Below are 22519 nucleotides of genomic sequence, written 5' to 3' on the forward strand. Positions count from 1 at the left end.
CTTAAAAAATAAATAAATAAATAATTTTTTTTTTTAGTGAGCTTGAATTTTGAAATTCAAGTTATGAACAACAAAATCCCACTTTGCCTTTTAAGAAGTATGTATTGGGGAGTTATTTTAGTTATAATTTTGCAATGGCTGAGAGGAAAGTGGTTTGCAATCTCTTTAGGCTTTGTTAATTCAGTTTATACCTTCCCTCCAAGTTTACTCATCAGGTATGAGGTGTGTGAATACCTACATAATCTTGGATCGCTTAGAACAAATAATAGGGAGATGTTGAGTACCATGGCACAGTGAAAGCAAATAACCATATTTTTTTTCATTGAAATTCTTACTTTGAAATATGCTGTTAGGACACTAGGTTTACTTTTGTATAATCCCAAAATGAAGCATTTATTGTGTGCCTTAGGTAAGCATTTTGTCTTTAATTTTCTTCTATAAAAATTAAAGGCTCAGATTAAATTTCCAAGGTTATCTTTTAACTCTAAACTTGTGAACTCTATGAGTACAGCCATTGGAAACAAGCATTTTGTTAGAGAGTTTAATTCCATGTATACTTACTGCCAACAAAGATCAGGTAATAATACTGTATGCTGGGATATTAGTGACACTATGTAGAGCTCAATGTGAAGTATTTTTTATAGTTGGAAAAGCAGTTTATTATTAGCAACCTCCTGTGTTTCTACAGAGTCAACTACGGGATTTTCTGCTTGGGAGACAGTATGCAGTAGCTGATGAAACTGATCTTTATGTACCGACATCACCAATGAGTAAACACAACCAGGATAATGAAAAGGTACTGATAAATTGTGAGTAAATTAAAAAGCAGGATATGATCCTCTTCAAATCACTATGAATGTGATTGTATGTTATTTTTTTAATCAAAAATGTTCTTTAATTTGCTTAAATAAAGCTGTATTTGCAAAGAGTAATACGTTAGAGACTGGCAAGAGCATAGCAGTCAGTTTCTTCCTGGTTTCCGGCCAGGATCACAGGCACTGTGCAAAAATAGGTTATCATTCTAAGTATCTGAAAAGTAGTTGGAAGATCTAGGTTGCCAGAGTTCTTTGAATCTTTGTATTTGGTAAATTTCACAATTATGGTTTTAAATGAGTGATTCTTGGGAGGATGTACAATGGAAAAATCTGTTCTGTCCCTTTTGCAGAATAACTGATGCATCACAAATCGTGATAATAGAGTTTGTTGTACAAACAAACCACAGTGAAGAAACCACATGTTTGGTCTAATATAATTTACCTTTAGCTAAATACTATGCTAGGTACCTAATTGAATATAGTATCCCCTTACTAACCATGGGAGTTATGTTTATGAAAGTACCTATGGTAAATAAAATCACCATTGACAAGATAAAAATTTAGAAGTATTGGAAAAAGCAGTAAAATTACATTCAACATATCTAAATCCATCTTCTTCAAGTTAATATATTTGATGAATCACCTTCTCCGTTTTTTAGGAAACATTGCTAAAGCAGATTCTCCCATAAGTCCCATGTGATACAGATAGCCTTTAAGAAATATATTGACTGGGGCACCTGGGTGACTCAGTCAATTGAGTGTCCAACTTCGACTTAGGTCATGATCTTGTGGTAAGTTCAAGCCCTGCATCAGGCTCTCTGCTGTCAGTGCAGAGATTGCTTCAGATCCTCTGTCTCCCTCTCTCTCTGACCGCCCTGTCAAAAAAAATAAATAAATAAAACATTAAAAAAAAAAATATGTTTATCACTGCCCTCAAGTAAATACCTGTATACCTACTTCCTAGATTTACTAAGGTTCTTTATATTTGCATTTAATATTTTTTCTGGCTTATTTGAAAGTTGTTTCTGGCATCATGACCCTTAATACCTAAAATTCTTTAGCATATTATTTCCTGAAAATAAAGGCATAACTATAATATCATTATCATCTGTAAGAAAACTTAAGTATTCCCTATTATCACTTACTGTCTTCCCAATTCCGATTTCTCCATTTGTCCCCCAAATGGTTTTATAGCTCTTTTAATCTAGAATTCCCCTCCGTTTTTATGTTTTGTTTTGTTTTTGTTTTTGTTTTTTTGTTTATCTGATAAATTTCTCCTGGTATTACTTATCTTGTTCTTCTATTGCCAGTAAACTGGAGGTTTCAGCTAAAAGCTTGCTTAGATTGAGGTTTAACATTTCATAGTACATGCTTCTTAACTGATGGTAAGTATCACATCAGGAGACACAGTTTCAAGTTGTCCCAAATTGCCAGATCTGTCTAGAAAAAAGATGTAGTTTTTCCTTTGCTATCAGCAGAGATCTATGGGGTAACACTATGTAAATAACCTGTTTCCCAACAATCTTTTGCACATGCATTGATGATCCTTGTCTGACTCTGTTATTTCTTTAGTGTTTGCAGAACGGCAAATCTCTAACCCTGTCATGTCTTTACATTGATTAGCTGCCATTTTTCAGTAAAGAAGAACTTATCTTATCAATTGAGATGAAGTATATAGTTCCCTAAAAAAGGCAGGGTCACTACTTAATTCTTTCTATTTCATTACCAGCTTAGGAGTTGGGATAATAGTTATTTAAGATGCAAATTTGATTTTTTCTATTTATCTTTCTCCTTTTTTGTGTATTTATTACCTATGTACTCATGACTTTTTATTTATTCAGAGTTTTAAAATCAATTACAGTCATTAATCCTTGATTCTAAAATGGTAGATTCCCTTCATGCTGGCTTCTGTGTCTTTTTTTTTGTTTACATGCCCTATTAGACTTCTGAGCACTTACTTTTTTTTTTCTGGTACAAGAAAATATTCCAAGCCCATCTTTGAATGTTTTCTTCCCAGACATGATTTTATTTAGTGATTCGTAACTATTTTCTCTTGCTTGAAATTAATTTTTCACTTACATTGTTTTTCCCTCCTGTCCCAAATATTGATAAAATGTTTACCAAATACCTGGTCTTTTCTCATTGGTTCTTAAAGAGTACATTCATATACATCAAGAGACTAGATCACTTACAGATCTCTTTAATTTATGTTACAGGCTCTACAGGGAAAAAACAGTAATTGTTATTGTGCCTTTTAATGAATAGAAATGAACCAGTTTGTGTAAAACACCTACGTGTTTATAATTTTGGCTTACATATATAAAATGTTATATCTTAAAGGGATATTCATGAAAAAAGATCATAGTATATAGAAACTGATGAGTCTTCACTGCAAGCATATAGTTTTCTCATTTAAAAATACCATGATAGTGGCGCCTGGGTGGCTCAGTCAGTTGAGCATCCGACTTCGGTTCATGTCATGATCTCGCAGTCCATGAGTTCAAGCCCTGCCTCAGGCTCTGTGCTGATAGCTCAGAGCCTGGAGCCTGCTTCGGATTCTGTGTCTCCCTCTCTCTCTGCCCCTTCCTTACTTGCACTCTGTCTCTCTCTCTCAAAAATAAATAAACATTAAAAAAAATTTAAAAATACAACGATTGTTTCATTGGGTTAATCCTCTACTTTTATCTTTTGCCTCCTTGGATTGTTTTCCGAGAGTATTCTATCTAGTAGTTAGCTGATAGATTAGATTTTATGAGGACTATTAAAGTCACAGCCATCCTCTTAGCCATTTTGCATTTTACTTGCAGACTTCTAATTTTTCTTTTTGCAAAGTATTTTTGGAAGGCAATATATTTCTATTAAAATTCTAATGTGACTTTTTTGGGCTGAAGTCTTGCAAAGATATATTTTGATCACAAAATGTACCTTAACTAATGCCACGCCAGAGTCATTAAGTAGATGAATGGCATGAATTTGAGAAAAAATATTTTTGTTTCCTTATTTTATTTTATTTCATTTTTCCTAAGGTACTAAACTGCACTAGAAATTCTGAAGCAAGGAAGGGAAAAATGGAATAAAGGCCCAAAAAGAAAACCCTCAGTTAAATAAAAAATTCTACCAGTATATTAGTTCTAGTTCAACTTTTTGTTGTTGTTGTTATATATAAGAATTTATGTATTGGCAAAGAAAGTAAAAAATACCTGTATAAATTGTTAATCTCAATCTAGCAAAAGTAACTTCCAAATTGAGGTTGAATATCTGCATTTCAGTAATAATTAAGGGATAGGAAAAGAAGCTTGGACTTGCCAGAAAGCTTAAGTAAGATTGTTCAACTTCTAAACAAACATTGCAAATACTTTGTGGTATGGATTGAATCGGTTTATTAAACAAATAAACAGAACATTATCTTTATTTTTGGTATCTTGGTAAAAGCTTCAATCTTGTGGATTTTTTCAATTTAGGCCCTTGCTTCTGGACATCATAACTGTATTTATGTGGAATGCTTTTCCAGAGAGCCTCTTTAAAACACACTTGCAAATACAAGAGCAGGGAAACCATAACTGCCATGTTATATGACCATAATGATAGGGATAGATTTCCAATTGTAGCCATGAGTTAAAAGAAACACTCTAACTGTGAGGACTCCAAAATGTTTTTCCCTGATGTTTGCCTAGCATCACAGATCAGCAGGGCAGAATTTGCTAGCCTTAAAGAGCAAGTTGTAGATGTGGTTTGTACCCAATAAGGATCAAATCTATACATATTGTTATATCCTCATTATTTTTGAACAGTAGAGGCACAGTGAGACAGGGATTGAATGAAATTAAATCTAGAAAGAGTAAAACAGTTTCTGATTACAGTGTGAATGTCACTTTTTCTCTGCTTTAATTTTTGACAAATGTGTTAGTCTTTTGAAATGTGAAGAGATAAGATAGAGGAGATTCATATGTTTTAGACAGACTATTCCACTGTGAAATTAAAATGGAAACTTTTGTATTATAGATTCATATGAAGTATTATGATTTACACTGAAAATAAAAATAAAAGGACACTTGAAATATAAGCAGAAAACCATGTTGTGCCTTATGTTATAAAATTTTAGGATGGATCTGAAAGATGATTTTATCTTAGAGTTGTACCTTAGAGTGATTTTCTTTTTAAGGCAATGTAATAAAAATACATGAGTGCTTATTCGATCTCAAGTAAGATTTTATCAGTAGTTTTCATTTTGTAATATCTAAAAGGGCCACATACATGTATTAAGTTTTTTTTTCCATTTATCATTGAACAAAAACTAATTGAGAACCTATTAATAAAATGGACTGATTACCTGCTATAATGCCAGTCATTCTTTAAGGCCCTAAGGATATATCATTTGCTGTCCTGGAACTCATGAAGTAGTAGAAAGATTAAGAAAACACACAATGTCAGAAAACGTTAAGGTCTATCAGGGAATTATAATTGGCTGATATGCAGAAATATTACAGGGTGGTAAGAAAGGGAGTACATGAATTGCTGTTTATATGGGAAATCAGGGAGCCTCTCTGCAAAGGTAACATTTGTCTAATATTTTTAATATTTAAGAAAAGAGTTTCGTAGTGTTAATATTCAAACTTTATTTAAAAAATCAATTTTGCTTAAATTTTGAGTCCATATTTAAGGTAATTTTTTCCTGTCCAATAAAGTTTTTTTAAAGTATTTTTTAAAGTTTATTTATTTAATTTGAGAGAAAGAGAGTGAGCAGGGGAGGGGCAGAAAGAGAGGGAGAGAGAGAATCCCAAGCAGGCTCTGTGCTGACCCACTGTGAGATCATGACCTGAGCTGAAATGAAGAGTCAGTTGCTTAACTGACTGAACCAGTCAGGCACCCTCAATAAAGTTTTTTTAAATTGACCCTGACTGCCTACCATGTTTCAAAAATTGTTTTTCATATGATATTTAAATAATCCAAAAGCATGTTACCTTTAAAAGTGTTTTTAATATGTATATGAACTTGAGAGACTCTCTTAGTAATTGTCTATGACACTTCTTATTGATTTGTAATTTTTATTCGTACCTTTTAAAGCTTTCTTTTATGCTTCCTAATTTAAAATATGATTAAACAGAATATGGAGAAATTTTAATTTTAATTCAGAAAGTATTGGGGCATCTGGGTGGCTCAGTTAGTTAGGGATCCGACTTTGGCTCAGGTCATGATTTCATGGTTCGTGAGTTCAAGTCCCGTGTTGTGCTGTGTGCTGACAGCTCAGAGCCTGGAGCCTGCTTCGGATTCTTTGTCTCCCTCTCTCTCTGCCCCTCCCCCACTCATGCTGTCTGTCTGTGTGTCTGTCTGTCTCTCTCAAAAATAAACATTAAAAACAAAAAGATTTAATTCAGAAAGTATTTTCTTAGTTACAGATGATAAATTATGGGATCTTTAGCTATGTTGTCAGTCTCTGAAGGGTTTAATGAATTTCATGTTTTGAGAGGGAATTGAGTTTAGAATTCGTGGAGTCCATTTTTCTAAGGGTATAGGCAAGGAGAAGATTTCAGGTAAATAGTGTGGGAGCAACATTTAAGAATTAGTTACAAACAAGATTCCAGAGCAAGAAGATGGGGTGGAAGCAGTTGAGAGGGTGATAAGAATTCCATAAAACTAATTTAATTTTGATGAAATCCAATTTATCGGTTTTTTTCTATTATAGATTATGCTTTTGGTGTCATGTCTAATAACTGCCTAATCCAAGTTACAAAGATTTTCTTTTATGTTTTCTTCTAAAACTTTTACAGTTTTATATTGTACATTTATACCTGTGATCTGCTTGGAGTTAATTTTTACAAAAGGTGTGAGGTTTAGGTGGGGTTCATTTGTTTTGCATATGAATGATCAATTGCTTCTACACCAGTTATTGAAAAGGCTGTCCTTTCTCTATGATTTCTTTTGCACCTATGTCAAAAATCAAATGGCCATATGTATGTTAGGTCTATTTGTGGACGTGGTTCTGTTTCATTCATAAATACTATGTTATCTTATATTGTAATTGTATAGTAATATTTAAGATAATTTCTCAGCATATTTAATATGTTGTTCCAGTGTCTTTGGCTTATTTTTTGATGGTCTATTAATCTTGTCATCATTCCCTAGTACGTAATGTGTCATTTTGCCCTGGTTACTTTTGAGATTTTTTTCTCATCTTTGGCTGTCAAAGTTTGATTATAATATGGGAGTGATTTTTTGTTTTTCCTACTTGAGTAGCCACTTACATCTATAAATTAATGTTTTGTACCAAATTTGGCGTGCTTTTGGCCATAATTTCAAGTATTTTTTTTCCTGCTTCTTTCACTCTTCTGTAGGGATTCTAAGTATTTATATATTGATTTAATTAAATTATCCCACAGTGTTCGTTGGTTCTTTTTTCTTTTTTTTTCTTCCTTTGTTTTTCAGATTTGGTAATTTCTATTTATATATTTGTAAGTTCACTGATACTTTCTTCCACTTTCTCCAAGTTGTTATTGAGCCCACTTGGCAAATTTTGTTTTTGTTATTGTACTTTTCATTTCTAGAATTTACTTTTTTTATAGTGTCCACTTTTCTGTTGTCATTTCCTCTGTTAATTCATTGATAACATTTTTTAAATTCATTGAACATATTTCATTTGAATTCTTTGAATGTATTTATAGCAAACACCTTGATGTTTTGTCTGCTAAATCTAACATCTAGGTCTACTTGGTGATAATTTCTATTGATTGCTTTTTATACTAAGAAGGGGTAACACTTTCTCTTTTTCTTTTTAAAATTTTTTAATTTAATTAATTAATTTTTTAAAATGTATTTATTTATTTTTGAGAGACAGAGAGAAACAGAGCACGAGCAGGGGAAGAGCAGAGAGAGAGGGAGACACAGAATTCGAAGTCAGGCTGCAGGCTCTAAGCTGTCACCACAGAGCCCAATGGGGCACTTGAACTCAAAAACCGTGAGATCATGATCTGAGCTGAAGTCGGATGCTTAACCAACTGAGCCACCCAGGCGCCCCCCCACCTTTTTTTTTAAACTGTCTAGTAATTTGTGAATGAAAACTGGACATTACAGATAATATTCTATAGTGACTCTGGGTTATATCATGTTCTTCTGAGGACAGTTGAGTTTTTGTTCTAGTAGGCAATTTACTTGCCTGGATTTCAACTTCATATTTTGTTTCCTCAGTATGCACCTTTTTGGATATCTATTATTATGGCTTCCCTTTGCTGTTTTTTTGGGTTGGCTTTTGTAGATCTTTCTTCTGCCTGCCAAATTTGGCAGTCAGGCACAGTTTGGGGGAAGTATGGAGCTTATTCTCTCCATAGATTCCTTTTCCTAGGGTTTTTCCTGAATTTTCCAGTTCTGATAAGCTTTGGCTGTGTACATTTAACACTTCAAGCCTGTACACCTTCAGCTTTCTGCCACTTAAGCTATACACAGTTGAGGAATGCACTCAGTTTAGCAAACCTTCCAACGCATAGCTCTGGTTCCTCATAGCTCAGTCTTTCTTGAATATATTTTTTGAATATGTTTCTTTCTCATTTTGACTTGCATTTTTGATGGGCCTCCTGGAGTCTCCCCCATGCTTGTGTGGTTTCCCAGTCAGCTAGGGATTTTGACTCTTTATGCTCTCAATTTTTCCAAGATTTTCCCCTTTAAATTTCTAGCTGCTTTCCCAGCCCTGGATTCTAAGGACACCTTTATAGTCACTTCTACCTTCTGCAGCCGCCATAGTCATGATTTTGGGGCCAGTAATCCACGAACTTAATTCATACCCTTCTTATTGCAGTTCCATTAAAATTAAATATTCTTCCAGCTTCTGTCTACCCTCTGGACACTTCTCAGTGTCTTTAAATAGTATTTAAAATTTCTTCCCATTTTATGTTTGTTATCTGTGAGGTTCACATGATCACTCACTTCAGTACTACAGGAAGTTGAGGGCCTTGAACAACCACAGGCTTGCTATTCTTACCCTTCTTGTTGCAGTTCTTTTAAAATCAAGTTCTCCTCCAGCTTGTGTCTGCTTTTTGGATCCTTTCTAGGGTCTTTTATTTATTTATTTTTATTAAAAAAATTTTTTTAATGTTTATTCTTGAGAGAGACAGAGCAAGAGCGAGGGAGGGCAGAGAGAGAGAGAGAGGGCAGAGAGAGAGAGAGAGCGAGAGAGAGGGGGAGACAGAATCTGAAGCTGGCTGCAGGCTGTGAGCTGTCCGCACAGAGTCTGACGCAGGGCTTGAACTCACAAACCATGAGATCATGACCTGAGCCAAAGTTGGACACTTAACCGACTGAGCCACCCAGGTGTCCCTCCGGTGTCTTTATGTATTTATGTTTTTAAAAATTTACCTAGTAAGTTATACTTATTTGTGGGAGTTCACACTATCACTTCCCCCATACTAGATAGAAGTTGCAAGGCCTTAAATAGCTATAAATAGCTAATTTTAAGAATAAGATCATTGAATACCCTGGTTTGTTGTTTGACTATAAAAGACAAATACAGTATATATGAAAGAACCAATATCCATATGAAATTATAGCAGATATTATTTATCTTGTGCTTAAACAGTCATAGCTCTGTTTTAGGCCAGTTCATGTCAACATCAACTACTTGTTATTTTTTTTACATTTGCTTCTATCTCTTCATTGTAATACTTACTTGGTTACTTGGTATTGTCAAAACCAATATCTAATAATTTCCTCCAAAATTTAACCTTTTAACTTCAGCCTATATCTAGTCCTGTATGGGTAAAGGACCAAATAGTGCCAGTTGGCTCATTCCCTAAGCTTCGGGGGGCATCATTACTCCTTGTTATTTAGTGACAAATGTGTGCAGGGGAAAGAGATCCAGCCTTATCAGAAATGCAGACTTCGGACTTTATCTTTTTATATCATTTTTTTAAGAGACATTTTCAACAATTATGATAGTTGTTATTTGCTCATAGATGCTCACTGGTGGCAAGTTGGTTTCACAATCAAGAATATGTTAATTGTCCAATTCAAACTTTTGTTTTATGGTAGTTCTCTTTTTTTCCCAAAGAGTTGAGTGAGATTGTTATTGAATGGTCATAAGTATTTTTACTGCATATAAGAAAAGATTATTGATTTAGAACAACCTCAATAAAGAAAATAATATTTTATTGTACAGGTGCAGTTACTAGCAAGGAAAGTTATCTACTCATATTTAAGCCTGCTAGTGAATTCAAAGAATGACCTGGCTCTGGCTCATATTCTTAATATTCCTGATAGAGGACTTGGACGAGAAGCCTTCACTGATTTGAAACATGCTGCTCAAGAGAAAAAGATGTCTATCTTTTTGGTATGGACATATTACATTTTCAAGATGTTTTAAAAGGCTGTTATGAACAGTGGATACCTGTACCGTAATATAGACTTCTTATGATAAAACAGGTTTTAAACTGTGAATATATGTTCTTCCTTGGTATTTGAAAATCTGTGGTATTATTACCATATTCTTCAAATTTGACAAGGGAGAATATCTCTAAAACAGTGTTTTCCTACGTGTGTTCTATAGAGTGGTAGCCCTGTTAAATTCTCCTTGAGTAAATACGTCCAAAGGAAGAAGTCCCTGTTAAATGCTCCTTGAATAAATGTGTCCAAGGGCAAAAAGTTTGGAAATAGTATATACCTTTATTGGATGTTTATATATCAAAAGCTCTGAGAGGTCCTACCATTAAGAAATATGCTTAAATTAACCATGTTATTTAATCTGTTGTTTTCTAAGTTATTTAACCTTGGAACTTTCTTCCAAATTACTGAAATTTCATAGAATTTGTCTTAGGATACACTTTGGAAAATACAGCTTTAGAACATTTCATCTTTGATGGAGATGCTCTTAAGTATAGCCATCATATACATAATTTTATCATTGTAGAGGTAAGGCCTCTTGAACTACACATGATGAAATAATCCTAAAATGTGAAAGCTAGATAGGACGTAGTGATTATTTAGTCTAAGTGTTTAAAGTAAGATAAGGCTTGGAAGAGTTGAATTAATTGCCCACCCTTGAATAAATCAACACAGTTGATACTTAAAAACCCTTTGATCCATATAAAAACTCCAGTTTAATCTATACAAGAATATATTTCTACACTAATATTTTATAGTCAGTGATATTCTCTTATGAATATATTCTTACTCTCTTAGTTTTCTAACTTGGCTCCCCAGTCTCCACTTGCATTGCCATCACCCCTGCTGGCATGAATTTTGCATGGCATCTGTTTCTTTAATTATTTGCTTCTGAATCAAAGTGGCATGAATTGTAAAAAGTGCTTACTTTACCTCTATACCCAGAAATAATATAAATGCACCCAGCTTCATAAAGTTTTATTTTTAACTTACTAAATCATTAAACATAACTAAATCATTTGTTTTAATTCATAGGTGGCTACATCATTTATTAGGACACTAGAGCTTGGAGGGAAAGGATATGCACCATCACCATCTGATCCTTTAAGGGCACATGTAAAAGGATTGTCTAATTTTATTAACTTCATTGACAAATTAGATGAGATTCTTGGAGAAATACCAAATCCAAGGTAACGACTTTTCATAAATTACAAATGTTTTTTACTAATCTAGCTTTAAAACTTATAGAATCAGACGTAGATTTGAATATAGGAGCTATTGAAATGACCAAAGATCAAACCAAACAGTAGGGAGAAGAAACAAAATATCTAGATGAATAAATTATAACCTCATGACCTATTCCTCTAGTTTCTGCCTATCTTTGATTCTAAAATTTTTGCCAAAGTCAAATGGCATGTTCAATTAAATTTGACTATAGAAGAGGGATTTCTGTTTGTCTTTTTCTGGAATAAATAGATTTTTGAGGACTGGACATGACTTGAATAGATCATTTCTTTAAAGTTTTTATTTAGCAATAAAGGAAACTTATGCCCGGAATGAGTAAGGAAATTGATAGAGATATGATGAAATCTATATTCTACTTCCTGCTACTATTTTTTCCTTTTCTTGGGTGTAAATCTTTAGTTTATCTGGAATTTGTTTTTATATTATATTGGAAGTAAGATCTTCGTATCTGATAGACTCCTATTTATAATATATGCATCTTGGATGATAAGAATTTTGAGAGTAATTTGGTGGGGAACAGAAGTGCATTGTATATGTTAGCAATCATGGTAGATCACTGTCAATTTGGTTGGTATGCTTTAGCATTGCACTAATAAAAAGAGCTGGTGTTTACTCAACACTTTTTATGTGTCAGGCATTATATTAAGCTCTTTGTGGGGGTTATCATTTGATCATTACAGCAGCCTTACATTATGGGTACTGTATACACACCCAGTTTAGAGAGGAAGAAACTGAAGCACTGGGACTAAGTAATTTAACTCAGTCACATTGTTATTTAAGTAGCAGAGCTGGGATCTGAACTCAGTTCTGAACCTGGAACCCATTCTTTTTTTTTTTTTTTTTTTTTTTTTAATTTTTTTTTTCAACGTTTTTTATTTATTTTTGGGACAGAGAGAGACAGAGCATGAACGGGGGAGGGGCAGAGAGAGAGGGAGACACAGAATCGGAAACAGGCTCCAGGCTCCGAGCCATCAGCCCAGAGCCTGACGCGGGGCTCGAACTCACGGACCGCGAGATCGTGACCTGGCTGAAGTCGGACGCTCAACCGACTGCGCCACCCAGGCGCCCCTGGAACCCATTCTTTTAATCACTATATCTTATTTCATGAAACTTCTTTTCATTGTAAGATTCCAAGGATTTTTTTCTTAGGATTTTATTTTGAATTATATCCTTCTGTCTTCTTTGTGGATATCCATTCCAAGGAAGTAAATTTGGAAGAGGTTTTTTGAATATGACTTATAGTCAATAATAGTGACATCTTCTGAACTTTCAAATATATTGGCTGGCTGTTTCTTCTGAGATCACAGATAATTTAAAAAAATATTTTATTTTTAGCAAAGCAAATATAGGTATATTTTGTTAAAGTCAAGTGGCATTATGGACCTACAGTAAAATAGTCCTCTACAGATGAATTGACTTTAAGTTTTTTTGTTTTTAGATTTACCTCATTTAAATGAAATTTTTATTCAGCTATTTGTTGATTTTTTTCAGTTTTAGACAATATTAACTTCCTATGCCAATGTCCCAGCTCCCCTTTTCTGTCTTCTCCCTCCTGTTAGTCACACAGATACACACAGACTTCGTTCATCCTTCATATCTAGTTATACTGCAATTTCAGCTTAAGTTATGTTTTAGAATTTTTTTTATTATGACTCTGTAAATACTGCCTACACCTAAGCTATGTGATATGCTGTGATTATACTTCCTTTCTTGTATAGATTTTTTTTGTTTTTGTTTTTTGTTTTTTTTTTTTAACGTTTATTTATTTTTGAGACAGACAGAGCATGAACGGGGAAGGGTCAGAGAGAGAGAGGGAGACACAGAATCTGAAACAGGTTCCAGGCTCTGAGCTGTCAGCACAGAGCCCGATGCGGGGCTCGAACTCATGGACCGCGGGATCATGACCTGAGCCGAAGTTGGCCGCTCAACTGACTGAGCCACCCAGGCGCCCGTTTTTCTACAGTTAATAATTATCTACTTTTTTCTTTTGCTTGACTTCCTATTTTATTATAGATTCTTTATCAAGCTTTCCAATAAAACTATACAATTTCTTCTTATTAGACCTAATAATAAGGTTATCTATAAGTTCTGGGTTTTGCCCTTGAAGACATTCCTTTTGGAAAATGCACTATCTTCTTCATTCAGTTTGTACTTTTGCTTGTTAGGCCTGTTTCACAGTGGTAACTGTGAAGTTTCATTACCTTATGAATTTTCTTTGCCTCTGCCTTGTTTTCTGAATCTCATGACTTTATTTATTTAAAAAAAATTTTTTTACATTTATTTATTTTTGATAGAGACAGAGCACAAGTGGGGGAGGGGCAGAGAGAGAAGGAGACACAGAATCCAAAGTAGGCTACAGGCTCCAAGCTGTCAGCGCAGAGCCCGACACGGGGCGAACTCACAAACCGCGAGATCACGACCTGAGACGAAGTCGTAAGCTCAACCAATTGAGCCACCCAGGCGCCCCATGACTTTATTTTTAATTGGTATACCCCTTATTGGTGTACATGGCTTTCTGAGAAAAACAGGAGACAAATATTTTTATTGTATTCTCTCATTTGATTGAATGTGATCTTATATCATGTTTTATTTATCTAAAAGTATTATATTTTTAAGATTATTTTTATCTGCTTCCTGGATTGTCTTTGTTGTTATCTAAGTTGAATGTTTTCTTTTTTGTTTGTTTTGCAATCTTTCATGTTAGAGGTACTCCTAAAATGTATGGTGATTCTGAACAGCCCTTCCATCATATTTCAGAATGAGACTCTGTAAAGCTGATTAGTACTTCTGTACAGTGGATTTCATTATAGCCTGGCATCCAGTTAGTTCCTTTGTTGGGGATTCTCCCAATATCGGTAACTATAGGTCTTTTCTTTGGAACTTACCCCAGAATTTACACAGTGGCATCCTTTAGTCTCCTTCAGAAAGCTGTAAGTCTAGCTAGTCTAGTAATATTCTGGGATTTGAAGTCGCATAGGAGCTGATGCTCAGTCTCCCAGTTCAGTCTGTCGACTTTTACTCAGTCTCTCTGTTTTCAGTTCCCATTGCCTTGCGGTCTAGAGCTCATCTGGCTTACTTTCTTCAGAGTAATCTTGCTTTCCATGCTGAGGGGAGGGAAGTGCACTGGCCTGACTGCTCAGAATAGGAGAAGAGATTGAGGCGTCAAGTGTTCTGATGTAGACTGTCAACTAGTTCTTATTTGCAGCCCCTTTATCATAGCCTTCAGTATTGAATTCAATATCTGAGAATTTCTGGAGTTGCTTCTTATTGGAATCTCTTTTAGCAGTTACATATGTTTTAGCTTTCTTTGTTCTGAGTAGTCAGCTACCACATGTCCGTCTGCTTTTCATCTTTCCATCCTTTCATTGTATGTCTCTGCTGTCATCCGCTATTGTCTCCTCTTCCATTCTTTTTCTTCGTGGATTTAAAACACTTGCATTTCTGTCATTTCTCTGCAGCTTTAGGAGGGAGCAGATATAAATGTGTACATTCAGTCCACTGTAGTTTGTTATAATTGCATTCCCTTTGGAGGAATGTCTGGTTTGGATAAATTATCTACAGGATAGAAGTACATTTTAGAGGCATCTAGGATGAGGCATCTTAAATTCTTTAACTTATCAGTGAGTTATTGTGGATATCCTGTCTTGTCACAGTGAGTAATTCACTCTGTGTTCTTGTGAAGACACTGAAGAAGTAGGTGTCCAAGTAGTGGGTATATTCATGTGGGTGTCTAAATAGTGCCCTAAGCGATATTTATTTCTTCTTTATGGTGACATTTGTGTATACTAAGTATATATTCATTTCATAATTGTAAAGAATTATTAAAAGCTAAAACCATATATCCTATTTATGCAATAGGAGGATGTACAGAGGAAAGGACAATTGCCTTATTTGTGGGAGGCAGGGATAAAGGGTCAGGAATACTTACCTGGGTGGCTGTTATAGTTCAGCTTAATCTTAAAGTATGGACTTGAAGGAGTTAGACGGACATGGAGAATGGGTGTGATATGAAGCCCAGATGGGGAGAAGGGAGGATATTTTCTACAGTGGGGATAATATGACTAGCCTATTGGGACATTGTTTCATTGGTTATTCATTTTGTCTTATAATTTCAACTTCTAGTACTTTTGCCACAGTCCATAAAGATTATAAGAAAAAACAACAAACGATCTTCTCTGTTTTTGTCAATTCCTTCTCCTTCCTTTTATTTTCTTGTTTTTTTTTAAATCAATTTTTTCTAATGTTTATTTTTGAGACAGAGGGAGACAGAGCACAAGTGAGGGAGGGGCAGAGAGAGAGAGGGAGAAACAGAATCTGAAACAGGCTCCAGGCTCCTAGCTATCACCACAGAGCCCGAAGCAGGGCTTGAACTCACAAACTGCAAGATCATGACCTGCACCGAAGTCGGATGCTTAACTGACTGAGCCACCCAGACGCCCCTCTCCTTCCTTTTATAACTGAGATTCTTGAAAAAAAAAATGCTGTCCTTTATTCCATTTCCCAATTCTAATTATTTAATATGTATTTCTCACCAGACTGTAAACTCTGTGAGGGTTTTGTTGATTTTCTTCACTAATATCCCTTAGAGTTAACATGGTTTCTGGCACAGAGTAGACACTCAATATCTATTTACTTGTCTGTAGTTAACTGACTCACAATCATTCACTGTTCCACTCTATTGAAGCTATTCTGCCAAAGGTCACTTGTGATCAGGTTGGTATGGTCTTTTTTGGACTCCAAACGTCCTTAAATTTGATCATTTTCTCTGTTAGAACCCTTTTCCCCATACTTCTGAGATTTCATTCTCTTATTTTCCATCTACTCCTATAAATTCTATATCTGTAAATTCTAAATCTATATTTCAGTGGGATCCAAACCTCTTTCCTGAGTTTCAAAAATACATCTTTGTCTATAGGTTGTGACCTCAAAGGCAACTAAAACTTAACATGTCCCAAACTAAGTCTTCATCTTTCCTGCAAACCTTTTTCTCTTTCTAAAGTGCCCCAGCTTTTTGAAGCCTCTCTTTCTCAAGCTACCTAAGCAGAAATCTGGAACATATCTTAAACTCCTTTTTTCTCCTTTCTCTATCCCTTCTGCCACCAAGATCCATCAATTTTTCTTACTTAACGTTTTTGATATTCTTTCTTCTCATCTCTATTCCTGTAGCTACTATCTTATATTTCCATTTTGTATGGAAAGTCTGTTTTCAGACTTTTATCCTTTCTTGCCTGAACTTCTTCACTTCTCTCTGAGTTGTTCTTTTTCCTCCAGTTTTGAGTTGCCCCATTCTGCTGCCCTCACTACTGCCAGTGGTCTTTCTGAAACAACGAATGTTACTCCCATGATTAAAATTCTTCAATGATTCATATTAGGTACAGGATAAGACTCCAGAAACCTCAGTATGATATACAAATTCTAAATGCTCTAACTCCTGCCTGCATCTTTCTCTAGCCTGTCTCTCAACCTTAAAACTTAGAGATAAAAATGTACTTAACTCTTGTAACTGAGTAGAATAGGGTGGAGGTAGTAGAGAAACACAGTAATCTTTGAATCAAAGGGAGGATGGCAAACAGACAGGGAAGAAATGAAAGAATCAATTCCTACCCTTCCCTCCCCATTGCCAACTTTTCATCAGGCCATCTTAGCTATAATTTGGTTGTATTTCTACATTTTGCCAGTAGGTGCCACCATAAAATGCATATACTTTCCTGAAAAATATCTTAAATTAGGGGTTTCAGGTTACATAAATTTGTTCTCTATTGTTCCAATATTTAATGGAAACAAATTCCAATTTGTTTAATGGAAGCAAATTCCAATATGTATTTCAAATTTATGACACAACTTTTAAATGTATACTTGAGTTATACTTATTGGACTAACTCTTATTCATTTATAGAATGTTAAATCTAGTTGAAATTTTCTGGTCCAAAATTCTAATGTTACATTTTTTATCATTTAAAAATATTCTAGAAGCACTTTTGATATATCTTATGTAGCACTTTTAATCATATTTAAATTTTAAAAATGCGTTTTAGCAAATAGCTTTCTAGTTCTTGGAGATAGTAGAGGAAAGCCAATCCATACAGTAAAGTAAGAATATTCAATAAATACACTAAAGTATAACCATCCATTTGTGTTTTACTGCTTGTTGTTCTCCTTCATTCACAATATTTTGTTACAAGCTTGGCGATTTAATTGTTTTCCCTCACTAGCTTTATTTTTCTCTTTCTGCCCCAGGGCTTTAATTTGATACATTTGGTAGTCAGTAGGTACAGTTTACCTCTTTTTCGCCTAAATTCTTCCTTTTTTTTTTTTTTTAAGTTTATTTATATTAGAGAGAGAGAGAGAGAGAGGGAGAGACAGAAAGTGTGAATGAGGTGGGACAAACAGGGAGAGAGAGAGAGAATCCCAAACAGGCTCCACATCATGAGTCCAGAGTCCAATGTGGGATTTGAACTCACGAACCATGAGATCATGATCTGGGCTGAAGTTGGATGCTTAACCAACCAAGCTACCCACGCACCCCTAAATTCTTCTATTGATGTTTTTCCAGAGTACTCATAATGTATCTTCTGGGATGCCTTCGTGAAATACTCTTTCTTCCCTTACCTCCCCACTTGAACTCCCTTTATACCTTTAGTATCTTACTTTCTCATGTAGTTAATTGTGACCTCTTAAAGAGAAATATTTTATTCATTGTATCCCCATTGCCTAGCACAAATATCCTGGTGTCATTTGAGTTAAAACTTCAGAGATTACAGGCTCTAGAAGCAAGAGTCTGGATTATACTACCATGTTGCTGAGCAGATTTTTGAAGAGCTAATATTGGGCTCTAATAGAGAATGTATAGCAAGCAATAGACTAGTCACAGCACTAGTGTTTGAGGTATTTTTTACCAAGGTCAAAATGTTGAACTTGGCAAGGATCTGAAACACAAATCTTACACACTTTTTCCTGATTTAATTCAGTCAGGGAATTATATCATCTTTAGAAGGAAGGAATTGAGAAAAGGAGGCAAAGGTGACTTTTACCTAATATCATTAAAAGCATTTTTTTGTTATTGTAGTTGACATTACAACACTCTTTCATGTTTTATTATCCTTTTGAATCTTACAAAACTCTTCCATTAGATTATTTGCCAGAAGAGGCACATAGTGTTGTGCTTTCATTTCGGCTTCATTTCATCCAATTACTTTCTGTGCTTTTGATTGAAAATCAAGGAAAAACCACTGAAAAAGATAGTGATTGTATATATAAAAGAATTCTTAGAGTTTACTCAGACTTCTGATGACAGGTATATGGCAGGTTAGGTCTGCTGATTGAACCTTCCCTTGAAAATAGTTAATAATGCTGGATACATATCTTTTAAATACTTTTTGAATGCGTTGATGAATAGGCATTTATAATGAAAATACTGGCCAAAAACTAGAGGAAGGAAGAAAGTCAAAGAGGGAAGTCAAGAAGGGAAGCCAGCTTTTATTTTGAGAGTATTTGGTGATTTGGAAAGTCTGTTCTTATGCTGGTAAACTCTGAGGGAGCAGGGACAAAGCCTAGGGACTGTCTAAGATGAGGAGTCTGTTGGGACATCCACACTCACAGGGCTACCCACTCTGTGTCAAATGAACTGAGAATAAAGGCTTTAACCTGATAAAGGGTTTCTATACAGACCTCCTTACTGGTAAAATGTTTTAGCATTCTATTTAAGGTTTAAGATAAAGTAAGAGTTCCTATTCTTATCATTTCTTTTTAGCACAATATTGTATGTTCAATTCAGTGTAGTAAGGCAAGATAAAGAAATAGATGTAACAATTGAAAAGGAAGAAATAAAATTCTGTTTGATGATAATATGATTGTATATGTAGAAAACTCCAGAAATCTAAAGGCAAATTATTCATATTAATAGTAGTGTTTAACAATGTTGCTGGACACAAGGTCAGTAAACAATAAGCAATTGTTTTTCTATGTCATCACCAAATAGGAAAACAATTTTTAAAAAAGAGCTTCAAAAAGATAAAATACATAAAATAAATCTAATACAACCCTTACTAGTTCCTTCTCCCTCAGAAGGTTCAGACTCAATGTGAAATTCTCTGGTTGCCTTCTCCCACCCAGGGCTTTGTGTCCTGATCAAAGTACCGCTAGAGATTTTTGCCTTCAGGAAAACCCATTCATTCTGCTCGCCTCCCATTTGTAGCTCCCAACTGTTGTCTGTTCCTTTTTTGGGGGAGAAATTAAGTGGTATTTAGAGATTTCCCCCTATTCCTGCCAAACTCAGTGAGATATTCCCCCAGGGTACTTAGTCTACCATAGTGTAAGTGGAAGGTGGAAAGCTCCTAAGTACTTTTGTATTGCAAACGATATGAATAATCATAAAATATGTATCTTTTGTCTTATTGTAAAAAATTTTAGATTGTCGCATGTGATAGTGATCATATCAATCATTTCTTCTGTGTGCCAAGTATAAACTGGTAGTGTAAAAATTAGCATTCTTCCTTTCTCAAGAAGCTTTTTCTTCCTTTTTTTTCTTTTAAATGAAATGTTTCCCAAGCTTATGTGGTTGTTAGAATCACCTGTGGTACTTTTAAAACAATGCAGCTATTCAGTACTCTTTTCTGCAGTTTGTGATTCAACAAGGTGGGATCTGGAGTTGATATTTTAAACAAATGCTGAATATGATTCTGATAATTAGGCAAATTTGGAAGACACTGGTCTAATCATACATTAAGTGTCTCTGCAATTTTCTTCTAACTTTCCATCTCTATTTGGACCAGCTATTTGATTGTAAACAATCATATTTCCAGTGTTTCTTAGGAAACCTGGCTTCTTCCCTAAAACATAAAACCTGGCAATAAGACAGCATGGATTAAAACTTTAATTCATAATTTCCTTTATGCTACTATAAAAGTCACAGAAAAGTTTGAGGCACCTGGGTGGCTCAGTGGGTTAAGCTTCCAACTCTTGATTTCAGCTCAGGTCATGATCTTACAGTTCTTGGGATCAAGCCCTGTGTTGGGCTCTGCACTGACAGTATGGAGCCTGCTTAGGTTTCTCTCTCTTTCCCTCTCTCTTTTTCTCTCTCTGCCCTTGCATGTGCATGGGCACACACTCTCTCTTTCTCTCTCAAAATAAACAAATAAACATTTAAAAAAAAAAGTCACAGAAAAGTTAAACAGCATACCCAAGGTAGAAGGGGGTGGGACAGGTGTTATTTTGTGCTCAGGTAATCTGACTTTATAGCCAGGCCATACCACCTTCTCAATCAGCACTGCACAACCTTTCCAGGGATAGCTCTAGGAATGGAGATCTCCCGACTTAAAAAAAGAGCCCTCTTCTATTGTTGGACACCTCTAATTTCTTCCTTGTAATAGATCAAACTCCTTTTTCCTATATATTTCTCACATTTTTTTAGGTCAGCCTTCTAGAGCAGGAACTGCAACCTAAATTCATTCAGGCTCAGGCTTAGTATAAAGTAATTGATTTCAGGTTTTTTAAAACACTTGTCTTTTGGACATAGTTAGTTGGTCCAGTCTCTGGTTTGCTTTAGATCAGTATTAACTAGCTTAATTTCTGCTTCCACGTAATAACAATTCTCATATTAGAATGTAATATCATGCTTCAGGTCAGTCCTTACTACCTCTTTCCTAGCTCAGGCACTCTGTGTTCTTGGACAAGCTATTTAACCTTTTTGAGACTCAATTTTCTCATCTGTGATTTAAGGATAATAATAGTGAATGGATTTTAAGATTAAAGTAATGCAAGATTCTAGGTATAAATTGAGAGGTAGTGTTTCTATTACCTTGTATTTAAAGATACATATTTTTAAGTATATTATGTGTATATAACTGCACCTGAAACTGTTATTATGTATCATATATAACTAAAATATTTCCCTTCAGCTTTCAAATCAAGGAAGAAATAACTTACCTTTATTGAAATGACCTGCTTTCAGAAAAACTTTTAAATTTTGTTTCTCATGGTTCTCATCCTTTTCTTAAATGTGTTAGTTTGATTTATAAGACCAATGTCCTATTTTTTGAAAAGTGTTGATTCACTCTGAGAAGTATATTTTCAAGCTTATAAGCATATTGTCATTTCTAATACTATTGTAAGGGTGATCTTATTTCTATTTTCAGCATTGCAGGGGGTCGGATACTCTCAGTGATAAAGATGCAGCTGATTAAAGGCCAGAACAGCAGGGATCCTTTTTGTAAAGCAGTAGAGGAAGTAGCTCAGGATTTGGATTTGAGGATTAAAAATATTGTCAATTCTCAACAAGGAGATGTAATTCTTGGTACCACTGATATCAGTCCTGCAAGGGTAATGAGCTTTTTATGTTTCATTATTCTTCCATACAAAACATTATCGCTTCTACTTGTTATAGAAATGGTTTACTATTGCTACTTAAGTCATAAGCATGTGTTTCCTGCGTTTAAGATGTTGAAAATTTAAGTTTCTCAATAGGATTATATAGGATTATGTTCGACTTGAGTAAATCATAACATCTTTGGGCCAATTGTGTGTATTTGTTAAAGAAGGCATTGGATAATCTTCACTATCCCTTGTAGCACTAGAAGTTTATAATTCTTAATGGATATTACGGTGTTTTGTAATGTTTTTCAATAATTACTCTTATGAAACCATTATTTTCCCATTTACTCAAATATAAAATAAGAACCAGGTTTCTCTGGTTCTGATCCCTGTACTAGGTACTCTGGAACAGCAAGAGAAATGGTTTCTATTCAGTTTATTTTTCTTCAATAGAATTTTTAAAATCTTTATGATGTGTTCTTTTCTACCTCTCTTACCAGCCTACTGCAAACATGAGGAATTTCTCTTATACTTAGAAATCTTTTAACTATATATTCCCAGAATATTTACCTGTTTTTTGTTTGTTTGTTTGTTTGTTTGTTTGTTTTTAACATAGGGAATCAAACACTGTATGGTACAATAAACTAGTATTATAGGAGAAATTGTCTGCCATGTTTTCAGCTCTAGAAAAGAATTTTGGGGAATGTGTTATAATCCATTTATTGCAGTTTAGTTACTCAAGCAACAAAAGCTCTTTTTCATTAGGTATGATTGTAATAATCAGAGCA

General features: G+C 34.6%; 1 protein-coding gene across 13 annotated transcripts in view; it reads left to right on the forward strand.

Moving 5' to 3' along the window:
* PARPBP (PARP1 binding protein) overlaps nucleotides 1-22519 on the forward strand; it is a 147918-nt gene that overhangs the window by 23619 nt on the left and 101780 nt on the right. For 6 of the 13 annotated variants that reach the window (XR_007456798.1, XR_007456799.1, XR_007456800.1 and 3 more), the window contains exons 4-7: nucleotides 689-796; nucleotides 9958-10128; nucleotides 11214-11368; nucleotides 21557-21740. Coding sequence is in view for 8 of the 13 variants with exons in the window: in XM_049626164.1 (XP_049482121.1) it covers nucleotides 689-796; nucleotides 9958-10128; nucleotides 11214-11368; nucleotides 21557-21740 (618 nt within the window). In the remaining 5 variants the exon portion in view is untranslated. Of the gene's footprint in view, nucleotides 1-688; nucleotides 810-1474; nucleotides 1690-9957; nucleotides 10129-11213; nucleotides 11369-21556; nucleotides 21741-22519 lie in introns of those variants that run through there. The other 7 variants (XR_007456801.1, XM_049626166.1, XM_049626167.1 and 4 more) reach the window with 6 other exon arrangements.

Source organism: Panthera uncia, chromosome B4, assembly GCF_023721935.1.
Source record: "Panthera uncia isolate 11264 chromosome B4, Puncia_PCG_1.0, whole genome shotgun sequence".
Classification (NCBI taxonomy): Eukaryota; Metazoa; Chordata; class Mammalia; order Carnivora; family Felidae; genus Panthera; species Panthera uncia.